We start from the raw sequence: 15,924 nt of genomic DNA, 5'->3' as shown, positions 1-15,924 counted from the left end.
AAGAAAGTGAATTGGCTGCTAGTGGGACTGGGGTTTCCATTTCAACCAGAGGTCGAGTATCGCATGGTGAAGGTCTCAATGGTCACAGGCCAAGGGAAAGGCCACTCTTAGGAAAATGTCACAAGGACAATTGGAAAACTGCATTTGAATGGTGGATATCGGTTCTTGTCAAAGGTTTTGTGGAGCGATGAAACACGAAATCAAGCTATCTGGTCGCGCTGATAGTCGTTACGTTTGGAGAAAGTCTGGTGAGGCGTACAAAGAAAAGAACACCATAGCTACTGTCAAGCATGGAGGTGGCAATATCTTTCTATGGGGATTTTTCCTCTAATGGCACAGCAAATTTTGTTCCAATACATGATAAAATTGACTCCATTGCAAACCAAAAGATACTGGCCAATCATTTGAAACCCTGCGCTACAAAACTTGGACTAAAGCGCAACTGGACGTTCCAACACGACAGCGATCCAAAGCACACATCAAAATCTACTTCAGAATGGTTAAAGAATAAAATCAAGGTTCTGGAATGGCCCAGTCACATTCCCGATCTAACTCTGATTGGGAATCTTTGGTATGAGTTGAAGAAGACTCTGCAAAGAGTAGTCCTTGGAATTTGAATGAACTCGAACAATATTGCATTGAAAAATGGTAAAAAATAAAATAAAAAAAAATCAAAGAATCATGCCACAAGCTCATTGACAAATATCCTAATCGTTTAAAAGAGGTTATTATTGCTAAAGGTGCCTCAACTAGCTATTAATTTCATTTCCCTTGTCAGGGTATGAGTACTTTTGAATTGGCATTTTTGGAGTTTTGCAAAAAAAATTGCTGCAATAAATAAATTACAGACCTCTATTTCTTGGAACTTTTTTCCCTCATCCATAAAAGCTACAAAAGGTTTTTTTTTTTCTCTATAAATTATGTGTTCGAGAAATTATAAATTTCCACTGGGGTATGTAAACTTTTGACTACAACTGTGTGTGTGTGTGTGTGTGTGTGTGTGTATATATATATATATATATATATATATATATATATATATTTTTTTTTTAACCCTCAAGTCATGAATTTCCCAGAGGGGGATTGTGCTGCCCATGTTACATCTGAATCGCACTGCCCCCTCCCCCCAGACAGTGAAACAGATCTGTCCAAACTCATTTGAGGACAAGAGGCGATCTACGTAAAGAATGCACTTTCTTTAGAATCAAATGTCTGTCACAACCTGTTACTGTAACTTCCAAAATAAAAACGTCTTTAATAAAAATAACCCTTTACCACACGGGACCCTCCATTAGTGCAACCTGAAATGGTGTCAGTACATGTTTCAGTGAACGCCTAGCTCAACCTCCTTAAGCTTATTGTCAGGACACGATGAGGTAAACTGAATATTATTTACAAAGCCCAGCCCAACTTAATACATTATTCACAAGCTACCCTTTCTCCAGCCAACCCCTTCAAAAATATAAGGAGTAATTGCCATGCTGTGCTATTTTGGTCTTTGACCTGAATCTGTTCAATGCTCCTCTAGCTAACCTGCAATGGGAATCACTGTGCATTCCAGCGTATGGAAGGAATGAATTGGCTAGTGCTCCGTGTAACACTGACAGCCAGTTCTGCTAACAGGTAGGACTTTCTTTTTTTTTTTTTAATCCAAGGTTTTTATGTTTTGGCATTTCATTTGAAAAAGAAACAGGATCATCTTTTAAAGTGACACAAAGAAGAGCAACAACCTAGAACCCAAAATTGTATATCCTTCAGAAAACACAACTCTACATATGGTTTAAAAAGAGAGATTCCATATTCATGAGGCAGTATGTAGCTTGTCCCCGCACAGCACACTTTTTGAATTCAGCTGGCTTTTAGATTTCAGATAAAGTTCCTTGCTCATTAACAAACCAGCTAGATCTACACGGAGGCAGACTTCATCTCCCGTCAGGCTGATTTACTGTATCTTAGCTGGGGTAGAAAGAAAGAACATGTCAAAGTACAGGTAAGGATGAAAGTACAGGTAAGGATGACATTTATTGAATAGCTTGTTCTAGCCACTAACAACATGAATAAATGCTAATGACTTAATTTTACAATGTATTGAATTTACTGTTACTGTCACTGGCATTACCAATAAATGCCAAGAATTATTATTATTATTATTTACATGTTTTAAATGGACTTTTATGAACAATAGTAATATAGTAAATAGTTTGATACAGTTAATGTATTGAATTGAGTGGTATTGTCACTGGCAACAGGAATACATGCTAATGTCGTGGGTTTATGTTTTTACAAGTCATTGACAGAGGGAGTAAATACTAAGAAATTGTTTAAATATTAAGCTTGTAATTTAAAATTTGCAATCCATGCAATTTGGTCACATTGGGTCCCACGGTCCCACAGTAGCCTTGCTCTGCAGCTCTCTGCTCTGAGCTGTGGGCACCCCTGTGTTATAGTGTCAGCACCTTGCTCTGCAGCTCTCTGCTCTGAGCTGTGGACACCCCTGTGGACACCCCTGTGTTATAGTGTCAGCACCTTGCTCTGCAGCTCTCTGCTCTGAGCTGTGGACACCCCTGTGGGCACCCCTGTGTTATAGTGTCAGCACCTTGCTCTGCAGCTCTCTGCTCTGAGCTGTGGACACCCCTGTGGACACCCCTGTGTTATAGTGTCAGCACCTTGCTCTGTAGCTCTCTGCTCTGAGCTGTGGACACCCCTGTGTTATAGTGTCAGCACCTTGCTCTGCAGCTCTGCTCTGAACTGTGGACACCCCTGTGGTATAGTGTCAGCACCTTGCTCTGCAGCTCTGCTCTGAACTGTGGACACCCCTGTGGTATAGTGTCAGCACCTTGCTATGCTTGTCCTCCTAATAAGAGCAGATCACTGGCATGTTGGGGTTGTGAGGCCAGGTTTAATCTTGAATGCAAAGCACATTGCAAGGCACAGCAAACAAATGCAACATCCCTCCTCTCCAAATGTGCTCACTAATGGAGATATACAAGCTTGAAGCCAAGCATTTAGTTACAGTCAAGATCAATAGAACAGAGTGCAGTAGGAGGCTCCCGAGTGAGAAATGACGGACTGGCAGGCGCACGTTTCGGAGGACGCGTGTTCCAGCCCCCACCCCCACAGGAACGGGCAGGACACACACACACACACACACACACACACACACAGGAATCTCTTTACATGGTTAACAATCTGCAGTAAGATTTTGAATTTTTAAAAAAAACTGCATGTTATCTGCTACTCTTATGCTTCTAATTCAAATTATAAAATACCCTAATTGTAAAGCAATGCTTATTTAATACTGAATCCTGATCCAAAAGCATTCTGATTTTAAAGAAGTAGCTGCTGGGACAGGAGTAGCAGCCTCCCCAGTGCTTAGCCGCTATTGATTAAGAGATGAGCGACACAACCACAGGCATCCTTATCCATCCGAGCAACTGCATCTGAGAAGAAGACAGCAGTCTACTTGTTAACTGATAACTCGCAGCAGATCTTAAGTGTACATAATACAATGTTAAAGGTTAAAATTGACATGATCATTTACAAAGGATTTAGGTTTCTAACAAGAACATAAAACTAAATCGTTATTTAAATCATAAATAAATCTACAAGTCTGAGTTATGTCCCCCTGCCAGAATTATTTTGTATTGGTGTTTTTTTTGGTGTGTTTGTTTGACATTTTTTGAAAGCCACGCGAAGCTGAATGTTTTGTATGAAGGGGTACATGTTTAATGTAAAAAAATCCAAAAAAACAAAACCAATCCAATGTACAAATAGAAAACGTCATCTTAAATCATCGTCTGTTGATTAAAATCAGGCAATATGTATTCTAAAAAACAGGCTGAAGAAAATGCACACACGTCATATACACACCGCGTTCCTACCAGTAACTATACAGTAACTTGGGATCCACTATTTACACATAGGCTTTTATCAAATGGAAAAGCATATGAGAAAGAAACGAAGACACTTTAAAAACAAAGAGTCTTAAAATAAAAATCCAACAGTAACCCAAAATGACACCCTGATGCATAATAGGTCACTTTTGGGCCACAAACCCTCTTAGGCTTGCACGTTCAGGCTGTCAGAATGGGTCTCATCTGCATTCAGTACAAGTCTAAAAATATATATATATTTTTTTTTTTTCCATTAAATAAAGTCAGCATACACAGAGTCCACTTCGTAATAAAATTACAGAAAAGTAAATATCTACTCCAATAACAGTTTTTTGTATTCTTTTCCAAGACCATTATTTGTTTTTTCCCCCAACGCAGTAAGGTTTTTATAAAGTCCTGTGCCACTTCGGTTCTGCAGCTCTACTGCACTAAATAATTCAAACAACAAACATTACATTCAGCATCATGACATTGTCACTTGATGGAATCTAGAGAGTCTAATACCTGAACTAGAGGTGTGTATTCTAGTCTGAGCTCCGCACGCCACGAGGCGCCTGAAAATATGGCTCACATGTGTGTCTTTAGCTGCATGTTAAGCTGAGAGAAGACAAAGCCCCTTTTTCAGGAACAGTGGCTTGAAACCTGGTTCCAGGAGACCTATTTTGAGGCAACTTTGCTGTATCAAACCCCAAGTCTCCACTGGTGTGCTGTGCAGTGACCTGAAACCTAGTCTCAGTGTCCACCCCCCTCCTCTTTAGAAACACTCAAGCTGCACTTCAAGTAATAATAATTAAAGAATATAATGACTTATACGAATGACAAACGCTAGTATTTCTTTTTCTTTACTTAAGTACTAAATATCAGCCTTGAGAACCAGGACACATCAAGAGCTCATGCATGCATTATAAAGTAACCCCCCCCCCACACACACACAATTCCTTAAAATTGCTACACCTAATCAATGAGGCAGATATATTATTGCAACTTTCATCCGATTTGTCAAAAAAACACAATGGTTTTTCTTTTTACATTCTAAAAATATTGAAAGATGTAATCTTTTTCTATGCAACATACATTTGCATTAATCTACTTATATAGATTATACTATTATATGCGTATACACACAAAAACACATGCACACACACACACACACACTATATATATATATATATATATATATATATATATATATATATATATATATATATATATATATATATATATTAAAATTTGATCAGCACATTTGTTTAAGGATTTGGATTATCAATGGCTCTTACTGTATTTATTATTTTTCATAAAAAAGACAAAAAAAAAAAGGACAATATTTGCAATACAGCCGAAATAACCTGGAAATCGCAGTAACAAGAAAACTGGTTCCTGAGTAAGGGCACACCCAGGTCTCCATGTCAAGCACAGGAGATGCAAATAAAGCCAAGTGTTCAATAGCCAGTCCCACCAGGGGACTCACACAGCCTACAAAAACATGGCACCCCCATTAGCACACAAGAACCACAGGGCAACATGACCCCCCCTGTCTTTGTCTACACCTCTCACAGTGCTACCTCCATGACGTGCCCCACGCTTAGGTCAGTCCGGTCCCTGAAGCAGAGCCCATGTCGTGCACAAGGTTTATTTCGAGGATCTGCTTCAAGACACAGGGAAACCCTTCTTGTTCTTAAACTGGACAACAAAACCAGCAACATTTGTAACCACTGAATGAAGCTGAAGAACTTGCAGCAGTTTATGCACAACATCAGCACTGCCTGAAAACTGCTCTCCCACCCAAAATAACATACAAAAAAAACAAGCCCCACACGACCTCCCGCCCCTCCTGAAATCGCTGATCGCTGATGTGCTCCCAACTCGGCATTTCAAATTCTTACGCTTGCTTTTTTAGTAATTTTGTTCTATTTCCTTTTTTTATATAAAGAAATTAAAGTGTAAATTAAATAATTATTAATTGTTTACTTAGTTATTAAATGTTTTAGGTTAAGACAAGCTTTTTTTTTTTTTTTTTTTTTTTTGTTTAGGACACATGCAACCAAAATGTAAAAAGAAAAAAAAATAAAACTTGCAATTAAAACTGTTAATTCCTCAAAATCATTCAGATTTTTTTTTTTTTGCCAAAATCTTACAATTTTACGGTAAACAAATATCCAAATCAGGCTTCACCATCCAAGAGATCACTAAAACCCTATAAGACTCTGCTGCAGTAGGTATAGACAGATCACACACTCCACTACAGTTAAAAGACTACACAGCCACAGTGAAATAAAACAGAAAGCTTTCATTCTGTAGCCAAGCATGCCTTTAAAACCATGCAACACGTGCTGCATTTTACTGATTCTGCGGTTGGAATGTTTCTATTCATTTATCTATGTGTGTATGTCGATCGTATTCACAGTCCTCCTTTGCAGCCCATCAGTTCACAGCGTGGACTCGCATTCCACATCGCAGGACTTGGCGGCCTCTTTGTGGGTCAGCTTCAGAATGGTGGGCTTCTCCACGTCACGGGAGCCGTCGGGCAGGGCCAGCGCCTCTTGCTGCGATTCCTTGGACTCATTGGCGCTCAGTGTCTGCGGGTAAATGACGAGGAATGTGGAGGAGAGGAAGCCCAGGAAGGACCCCACTGATGCCACCACAGGGATGACCCGCACACTGCCCACTGCCTCCACCACACCGCCCAGGGCTGAGGCCACCAGGAACTGGGAGATGTACACCTGGCAGGACAGGATGGCGCAGTCGATCCCAAAGCCTCGTCTGGAGTTGCCTGGGCTGTGGTGGATATACTGCAAAAAAATACATTTTACAATTCCTGATATATTCCAAATAACACAGCAATTTATTTATTGAATTGTCTGCATTCATTCATGGTAGAGTAATCACTTCAACAAACTGGATTCAAAACTAGAAAAAGGGGTGTTATTTTATAAATCACTTATGTACCATAAAAGGCACCTTAAACAAAATGGCTAATAAAGTAAAGTAATTGATACAGGTAAAATGTAAAGGCGCTATTAATATTAGTGTGTCTATCATGAAGAACTATTCCCCCCCCCCCCCCCCCCCCACCCCCTCCAAAAAAAAAAACTGGAGTTATACCGGCAATAAGAAGTCCAGCCTGATTTTGTCATGTAATCAATCTACATGCCCCAGAGTGTGATGTGGAAAGCCTGCCCCTCACCTCTTTCATCTCATGGTACTGGCCCAGCAGGGCGTATGGACAGTAGGACACACTCATGGAGATGATGCCCATGGTGCTGATCATCACCATGGTTACGTAGACATTGGGGAAGATGGCCATCACCGCCGTGCCGATGGCGAAGGCCAGCGTTCCCAGGATGTAGATGATCTTGATGCTGAGCTCGCAGTTGTCCAGGTACTTCTGCAGCATGGCTGCAAACACAAGGCACAGGCTTATTAAAGTGGAACAGTGTGTTCTTTTCATTTTTTCTCCTCAAAAAGTAGGAAGACAATGCAACAGAGGTGAAATATTATTTTTTTTTTTTTTAGGAAAGCAACCCAGCTGTGATTCCATTCCACACCAAATCTGCGCATTAGGGGATAAAGAAAAAACAAAAAACAGAATCTACTGGGTCACTACGCTATACGTTACTGTGACACAGTAACAAGAGCAACACGTTTGTAAGCATGTATAATGCTGTGTGGTGTGAATGGAATACGATGCAGGCGTTTGTGTTCTCACCTGAGCAGATTGCAGCCGTGGTTGCATAGATGACCAGCCCCCAGCAGCCCATCTGCACTCCATTGTGGTAGTTGCGCAGCTCGGTGGAATTTGTGGGAGCCTACAGGAGAAAAAACAGCAAAGCTTCAGCTAGAAAAAAAAAGGACCTCAAAACAGTTCTTAATGGAGACATCAAACCATCAGCAGCATTATTTGCAAATATGTGCGTTTGTCATAATATGAGAGCACTAGGACACAAGGGCACAGTGCTGTATCTCTGGGGTAGATGAGATGCTACACAAGGGCACAGTGCTGTATCTCTGGAGTAGATGAGACGCTACACAAGGGCATAGTGCTATATCTCTGGAGTAGATGAGACACTACACAAGGGCACAGTGCTATATCTCTGGAGTAGATAAGACACTACACAAGGGCACAGTGCCGTATATTTGGATGGATACAAAGCCGAGTACCTGCGGGTCCCCCTCGTAGATGACCTGGCCCATGAAGTCTGTGTAGAAGACGGCCTGGGCGATGATAGAGAACCAGGTGAGGAGGTGGCAGAGGCAGAGGCGCAGGAGCTGGCGGGGCATCCTGAGCATGGAGAGCCACAGCAGCCGCACGGTGGTCTCCGTCTCCCCCTCCTCGCTCTCTGTGTCCCCACTGGAGTTGGTGTTCCCGCTCTGGTGCCTCAGCCGCTGCCGCTGTCGTTTCTGCCGCTTCTGCATGTCGTAGATGTCGTTCATGCTACGGGAGGACTTGATGAGCACCACGGCGTTAGCACGCCGGTAGCGGTAGCGGTGAGTGCCCACCTTGCCGTAGTAGGAGAAGGTGTAGGAGGGCTGCCGGTAGAACATGTGGCGGCGGCGCATGGAGGCCGAGGTGGTTGATTGCTTCATGCCGATGCAAGTGTGCTCGGTGAAGCCCTTGCTGCCATTGCTGACTGGATCACCATTCTGGTTGGGCGCCTTGGCTTCGTTCAGGTGGATGTCCAGCAGCTTCTCTACCCCGTCCCTCTCGCTCTCCTGCAGGAAAGCAGACAGCCGACTGAACCGGGTCCGGAGAATGTCCTGGCTGCTGCTGCCAATGCTGCTCCTGCGTGCCGGGGTGCCGTGGTAGGAGGACAGGTGGTCCTGGAAGATGGAGGGCTCGATCTCCCGCAGGAACAGCAGCTCAGGCTCCGACTCCAGCGTGGCGTCTGTGACGTGCAACATGGAGTCGCTCTTGCTCCTCACAATCCCCACGTCCAGGAACTCCATGTCCAGGTTGTGCTCCGAGCGCACCTCGTCGTAAAAGCGGCAGCGATCGTCTCCTCCCTTCTCCTCCGGGCTGCAGTTGAGCTTGAAGGAGCCCGTGCCATTGGTCTCATCCAGCCGGTCCTGCAGGGAGCTGTACTGCTCCTCCTCGATGCTGAACAGGTGGAGCCCCACCGACACGGTGAACAGGATAGCAGCAAAGAAGAACAGAACTTGCTCTTGAGACCTGAAGACCTGCCCTAGAAAGGTCTGAGTCCAGTCCAGACCCCCCAGCATGTACCCAACAGCTCCACCCAGACCTGCAGGGAAGGGGAAGAGAGGAAGAGATGCTAAACGGTTTTATATTTCCTCCTTTGGACATCAAGTCTGTCATGGAAAACTGTACAGAATCTGAAAATAACCTAATTAACCAATAAACAACATCACAAAAACACGCATTCCCAATATAATCTATTGACAGTAAGGATACTTCAAGGCACAGGTTTAAATTACAGTTTAGTGTGGAATTATAGTAACACAGTTAATGCCTAATGGATGGAATCTGGATTGTTATTTGTCCAATTATGTCACCCATTATTTCATTACCTGTAATCTTATTGTGTTGGTTTCAGTGCATTAGGGTACATTGGGTTAAACACTGTAACTGTAGCATATGGTACTGTACAGCAGTGTGCACGTTTATTTGAACACCAATATTTGTCATTTATATCCTTTATATACCACCTGCATGAAATCCTCAATTGCAATTTTCAGTCAGTAAAATCGGTCACATAGAAACAACAGGCAGTTGTGAAAATGTTTGACCACTTTGTGCTTTAATTATCCACCTTAAACACCTTCTGCAATGTCTCATGCATTTTCATGGCTACATGATCCTTTTCTCTTACTATTTTTAATTAACTGCAAATGTGGACTATTAAAGTCATAAAATAAAATTTGACAATAACTAATTTGGCAATTTCCAAAGATTTTCATATATATATATATATATATATATATATATATATATATATACACACACACACACACACACACACACACAGCTCCCCTTTTATAAGGCGGCCCTTTATACTGCGGTACAGGTTATAATGCCATTACGCTAACACTGGTATTCTCGTTATAAGGGGGAACACAAACAGCACGGTCTCTTCACTATGGCTCCACACTACAGCGTTAGAGAGGAGCACTGCATATGCATTTACAGGTGCACAGGCACAGCAGCAGCCCAGCGCTTGTCCTCACCAGCAGAGAAGGCATGGATGTTCAGGGCCATGTCTTGTTCCTCTGTGTCTGCCACATCCAGCAGGTATGCCCGGATCGGCCCCTCCGAGGCGTCGGCGGAGAAATCCAACACCACCACGCCCAGAACCGTCAGGACTATACCAATGGGCTGCTTACCGGGAACATCGCCAATGGCCAAACCTGGATAGAAAAAAAACAAGTTAATCAAATCACAAGAAACAATTCAGGAGAGCCTGCCACGACAAACAAGCCTCGGCTACACAGAGACTCGTCTTATGTTTGAATTACACGAAAAAAAATCAGTGCAATGCCTTAGAATGGTAGGCATATCTATTCTATTTGCATTCCAGAATATGTAATGATAATAAAATGCCCACAAGTACAGCATTTCCTCATAATCAGAGTATGCAGACCAAATGCAACCACTAGGGGAAGTCTTGAGCTTTATAAAGCTAAAATGGATAAAAAGGATAACTTGAGAATCAAACTGCAGAGCGGGCTGAGCCGTTCCAGTTGAGCACATCCTTGATCTTAACACACCATGCCAAGTCCATCACGCAGGAAAACGGCGCCTACCCACTTTGAATTTGAGCATTATAGCGTTTACCCACTTCCATATAAAAGACACAGAGTTTACTCATTTCTACTCTCCTGTGATATGCAAATCCTGGTTTAAAGATAAGATATTTTAACGGTGAGCGTCTTCGAGTTGCGTTGCTGCATCTTCTGGCAGTGCCTACAAAAGGTACCACGAAATGTTCCTGTCAGGACAACCGAGGAAGTCAGCACCTCGGGTCACATTTTTTTTTTTTTTTTTTTTTTTTTTTTTAAAGTAACAAAAATGTTTATTCACTGGCAAGCATGTACGGATTTAGATGTGTAATGGCTGCAGTGGAGGATACTGACCTTAGGGTTAGGGTTTAGGTGTTGGGAGAGGATTATTCATTGTTTTATTACACTGTGTAACAATTTTTTTTTTTTTTTTTTTGGTTCCTGGGTAGTAAGTGTTATTTCCTAATTGCTTATGCCTCAAAAGTATAGAAAATGGCTATTATTCCCCACAAACTTTGCTTTTGTGACCAGGACAGTGATATTTCAAAATATCACTATTTCCAATGGGAAAATGGGAAAATGTGTGCCTTTTCGTTCACAAAGTCAGTAAAAAACAACATATGAATCCAAATTAACATGTATTTATACTAAAGTAATACAAAAATGACTACAAAAGATTTAGAAGTGAGTAGTTTTTGAGATTTACGATTATACTGTAACTCACTCCCTGCGGCCCTATTTTAACACACTCCAGTACATACAACGCAATGAGTGAAGTCACCGTTTGAACAGAGTGCCAGAAATGCATACTAATGGGTTTTTTTATACTGTAACTCACTCCCTGCGGCCCTATTTTAACACACTCCAGTACATACAACGCAATGAGTGAAGTCACCGTTTGAACAGAGTGCCAGAAATGCATACTAATGGGTTTTTTTGCCCCAGATGTCCTCCAAACCCAATTAAACTCAGAAACAATGGTCAGCATAACTTCCTACTATGCCACTGTCTGGCTTTGAGCACCAAACAGGAGTTTACCCACTTGTTATTTACCACTACACTACTGGATCAATACAATATGCAACTGGAGACTTAAAAGTATTCCCAACCAAAACTTTGATAAATACAAAACATGCCACAGTACTTTGTGCTAATCTGCATCATGTACACTTCACAGAGATCCTGTGTTGCGTGCAGAGTGCAGGCATATTAGCAGAAATTCATTGATCTGTTCATCTCTGCTCTTCTATCGATCTGGAAAAACAGACCCTCTCTCTAATAGATTCAGTTCAAAATATACACATCTGTCCATCAATGTCTCCATCATCCCTCAGAGTATGCAAGGATCTGTCAGTATATATCTGTGATTTATCCATCTGGACTCCCAGTCACAGCGGTGTATCTGTTTATTGGCATGCACTTCGCCCTGCATCCTTAACTGTCAGGGAGATAACAGCTATTGGTTCAACAGGGCCCTAGTGCACTTTGCCCTACATGTGAAGTCACTCCAGTGAACCAACATAGGCTGCTGTAAAAATAGAAATAATGGGTGTGCAGATCTCTATGAGCTTCAATCCATCAGCGCAGTGCCAGCACTCTCCACAGTGCAACTGTATGAGCTTCAATCCATCAGCGTGGTGCCAGCACTCTCCACAGTGTAGCTGTATGAGCTTCAATCCATCAGCGCGGTGCCAGCACTCTCCACAGTGTAGCTGTATGAGCTTCAATCCATCAGCGTGTAGCTGGTGCCAGCACTCTCCACAGTGTAGCTGTATGAGCTTCAATCCATCAGCGCGGTGCCAGCACTCTCCACAGTGTAGCTGTATGAGCTTCAATCCATCAGCGCGGTGCCAGCACTCTCCACAGTGTAGCTGTATGAGCTTCAATCCATCAGCGTGGTGCCAGCACTCTCCACAGTGTAGCTGTATGAGCTTCAATCCATCAGCGTGGTGCCAGCACTCTCCACAGTGTAGCTGTATGAGCTTCAATCCATCAGCGCGGTGCCAGCACTCTCCACAGTGTAGCTGTATGAGCTTCAATCCATCAGCGCGGTGCCAGCACTCTCCACAGTGTAGCTGTATGAGCTTCAATCCATCAGCGCGGTGCCTGCACTCTCCACAGTGTAGCTGTATGAGCTTCAATCCATCAGCGCGGTGCCAGCACTCTCCACAGTGTAGCTGTATGAGCTTCAATCCATCAGCGCGGTGCCAGCACTCTCCACAGTGTAGCTGTATGAGCTTCAATCCATCAGCGCGGTGCCAGCACTCTCCACAGTGTAGCTGTATGAGCTTCAATCCATCAGCGCGGTGCCAGCACTCTCCACAGTGTAGCTGTATGAGCTTCAATCCATCAGCGCGGTGCCTGCACTCTCCACAGTGTAGCTGTATGAGCTTTAGGAACCTGACTGTTGCTGTGGGGCTCATATTTCCAAACCTAGATTATTAGCCTGCAATGTATGCAAATTTACAAGGTCACAAGAAGTGTCACCTGATCCACCTTGTGACTAGACTTGGACAAGGGGCATGATCTCTGTGGCTTTGCGAGGGATAACGACAGTTGGTGCCTGTGTAAGTGTCCCTTATTGGAGAAGCTCAGCTGACCAACTCTCTGGTGTTCCTGATCTTCAGAAATACAACCCTGGTAGGCACAGCTCTGGGCTGCAAGAATGCAGATCTGTGCAGTATATTCTGACAAGCAAGAAATGGCCCAATAATAACAAAAAGAAACACAGAAACTGTTAACATTAGTTAGTAAACACCTGTTTTCACTTTAGCAATGAGCCAGGGGTGGCTGTACATGGAGTCACCCACTATTCAGGCCATTAACTGCAATTAAATAGATTAAACAGAGCAGTATCTGCAGGAGTTTGTGTTGCTCAGTTCCAAATTGTGTTGGAATGAAACACGGATACTGTTGGCAAGTGAAAATCCTCCAGTTTTTCTGCTCATTGGTGTGACAGACTGTGATAAACAGGCATTTCATTAGCGGTATCTTTACAGTTCAAGCCTGAACAAATTAAAAAAACAACTGGCTACTTTTTAAAAACCTTATCTGAGAGAGAGAGAGAGAGAGAGAGAGAGAGAGAGAGAGAGAGAGAGAGAGAGAGAGAGAGAGACTGTTCTTTTCCCAGGCGCTTGTCTATTTAAAGAACATCTGAAAGGCGCTGTACCTTATGTTCTAGCCGAGGGCAGCACAATGCGACTCACAGTGCAGTACTGCTGCAAACACGCACTGAGGAACAGGGGGATGCTTTTTAATAATGCCGGAGACGGGAAGTATTTTCAGATAGGCAATGAAAGGTAAAAAAGGCACAACAGGAAACGCTTCCCTGTGAACTGGTTCCTACTCCTTTCCCATGTCACACAGGCTGACTTAATATACATTGCCGCTGCAGGGCTTGCACTCTGCAGACACTGCATTACTCACTGGCTTATTAAAACAGGAAGCTTACACATTGCAACAGCACAGGGTCGACAAGGGACTATAGAACACTATGTGTCAATGTGAAGTGAGGTGGCTGTTTAGAATACCTGTCCACAGGGGTGGGATGGGACCCGCCAGAGGGGAGAGGTTAATAACAGTATACAGCTCGACTAAGCACAGTCCCCTGTACACGTAGAGTAGACCTCTCTCACAGTGCTGGGACACGTACTTGAACATGTGGTCAAACACTGCTTGAAATGGGTTAGAAGGAATAAGTGCAAGTCCGTATTTATGAATGAACAACATATATACAAAGGACTGCCTTCTGAAATCAATACTTTTATACAAGTGCATGTTGTTGTAGTAAATTATTTGACTTTCTCCTGAGAGAGACAACCCTCACTGCATCAGTGGCCATTGTCCTTCATTTTGCAGAGTATAATCACTCCATGACACTATTTGCACAGCTATGCCAGTACTTGCTTCATAGTTTCTTGTGATTTTTTCTGCTGTACTGAAACACTTGACACTGTCCGTGACCCTCTTTGATATTTCTGTTTTCAATTTTCACACTTGCAATTGAAGCAGATCTAATTATTGGTGTGTCACTCACGCTTAGGATGTCACAAAACCACCTACACTACAGCAATTTCTTTTGTTTAGCTGCTACAAATGAGTGCTGGTTAACTTACTTGGGTTTGCAGCAACAAGTCACTAATAAGAGTCTAATGATGTGTCCTGACAAAAGGATTCATCAACTAAGTCAGCCTTCCTGTTCCATCAATGATCAGCCACTAGTCTAAACACTTCTAATTGATGTCATTTGCAATGCATTCCCTTTCTTAGTCTAGCTAAAGCGAGTCAAACACTTTCCAGGGTTGAACAAGCAACCAATGCTATTCTGACTCCAATATGGAAAGAGCATTGTGTTTTACAGGTGGAGCCAATATGCCAAACATAGGAATGCAGTTTCATAATGTTCTTGGCTCAAATAATAAGCACATCACATCAGCACACCAACCACTGTCTACAAACCAGAATGCAACTATCTGAAAGATGAGACACTTATCAGAGGATCTAAGAAGCTCTCTACCTTTGTTTCTACATTCCTTACAAGAGACCACAGTGAGATACCTTTATCCTTTATCGTGTCTGCTTGTCACAGTATAGTAGGACCCCATCCTTACCTATAACTGACCCGTTGAGAAACAGCGCCACCCCCAGGAGGACGCCGATGCACAGCGCCAGGATGAACGGCCGCCTGCGGCCCCATTGCATGGTGCAGCGGTCACTGGCAGAGCCGATCAGGGGAGTGAAGATCAGCCCCAAGATGGGGCTCAGGAACCATGTCAGGCTGTAGTACTGTTCTGGAAGACCTGAATAAAACACAAAAACAGAACCATTTAATTACAGTGCAAATAAAACAGCTCAATGTGCAGCAGGAGAGAACGTTCCCTAAATCCTTCCTGGAACGGAGAGATGGGAAAAAATGTGAAGGCTAAAGTGACGGAGTTCAAAAGTTCACGCCACCAAAACAGAAGCAGCTGGATTTCTCAGTTACATCTTCCACGGTACAAGCAAGCCACACCAGGGCTATGCCGAGCCAGCCCGGGGCTGGTTAGGAGGAGCCTGGTTGTGTTTCCAGAGCCCAAGCCGTGCAGCTAACGTCACACGCAATGAATGCGTTGCACTGTATTTGAGATCCAGAGACTAGGTTGTGTTTTTTTTTTGTATGTTAATGAAGACAACTGAAATGCAACGACTGGCTAATTACTGCTCTGAGGCGGACTCGGATGTGTGGAGAGGCCAGAGCAAATAGCCAGTGGAAAACCACCCTTTCCAAAACTGCACAGGAGGGGGCCATTTCTTGAAA

The 15,924-nt window shown here is 43.1% G+C and overlaps 1 protein-coding gene and 1 long non-coding RNA gene across 3 annotated transcripts in view; both read right to left on the bottom strand.

Annotated features, from left to right (window-relative positions):
* Window positions 1–1,997: 1,997 nt before the first annotated feature.
* LOC121315172 lies at window positions 1,998–5,020 on the bottom strand. Its single transcript, XR_005950205.1, has 2 exons — window positions 2,837–5,020; window positions 1,998–2,780 (listed from the first exon to the last, which is right to left on the bottom strand). It is a non-coding gene; the product is annotated as an uncharacterized LOC121315172 (long non-coding RNA).
* An 894-nt stretch (window positions 5,021–5,914) lies between these two features.
* Window positions 5,915–15,924, bottom strand: part of LOC121315171 (solute carrier family 45 member 4-like) — a 60,178-nt gene continuing 50,168 nt past the window's right edge. For both annotated transcript variants that reach the window (XM_041249175.1, XM_041249176.1), the window contains exons 3-8: window positions 15,239–15,427; window positions 10,077–10,256; window positions 8,052–9,133; window positions 7,600–7,699; window positions 7,078–7,289; window positions 5,915–6,682 (exon numbers count right to left, since the gene is read on the bottom strand). In XM_041249175.1, coding sequence (XP_041105109.1) covers window positions 6,320–6,682; window positions 7,078–7,289; window positions 7,600–7,699; window positions 8,052–9,133; window positions 10,077–10,256; window positions 15,239–15,427 — 2,126 coding nt within the window. In that variant the 3' untranslated portion in view covers window positions 5,915–6,319. The remainder of the gene's footprint in view (window positions 6,683–7,077; window positions 7,290–7,599; window positions 7,700–8,051; window positions 9,134–10,076; window positions 10,257–15,238; window positions 15,428–15,924) is intronic.

The sequence above is a fragment of the Polyodon spathula genome, chromosome 4 (assembly GCF_017654505.1).
Source record: "Polyodon spathula isolate WHYD16114869_AA chromosome 4, ASM1765450v1, whole genome shotgun sequence".
NCBI classification, from domain to species: domain Eukaryota; kingdom Metazoa; phylum Chordata; class Actinopteri; order Acipenseriformes; family Polyodontidae; genus Polyodon; species Polyodon spathula.
This window is presented reverse-complemented; position numbering and strand designations above follow the sequence as displayed.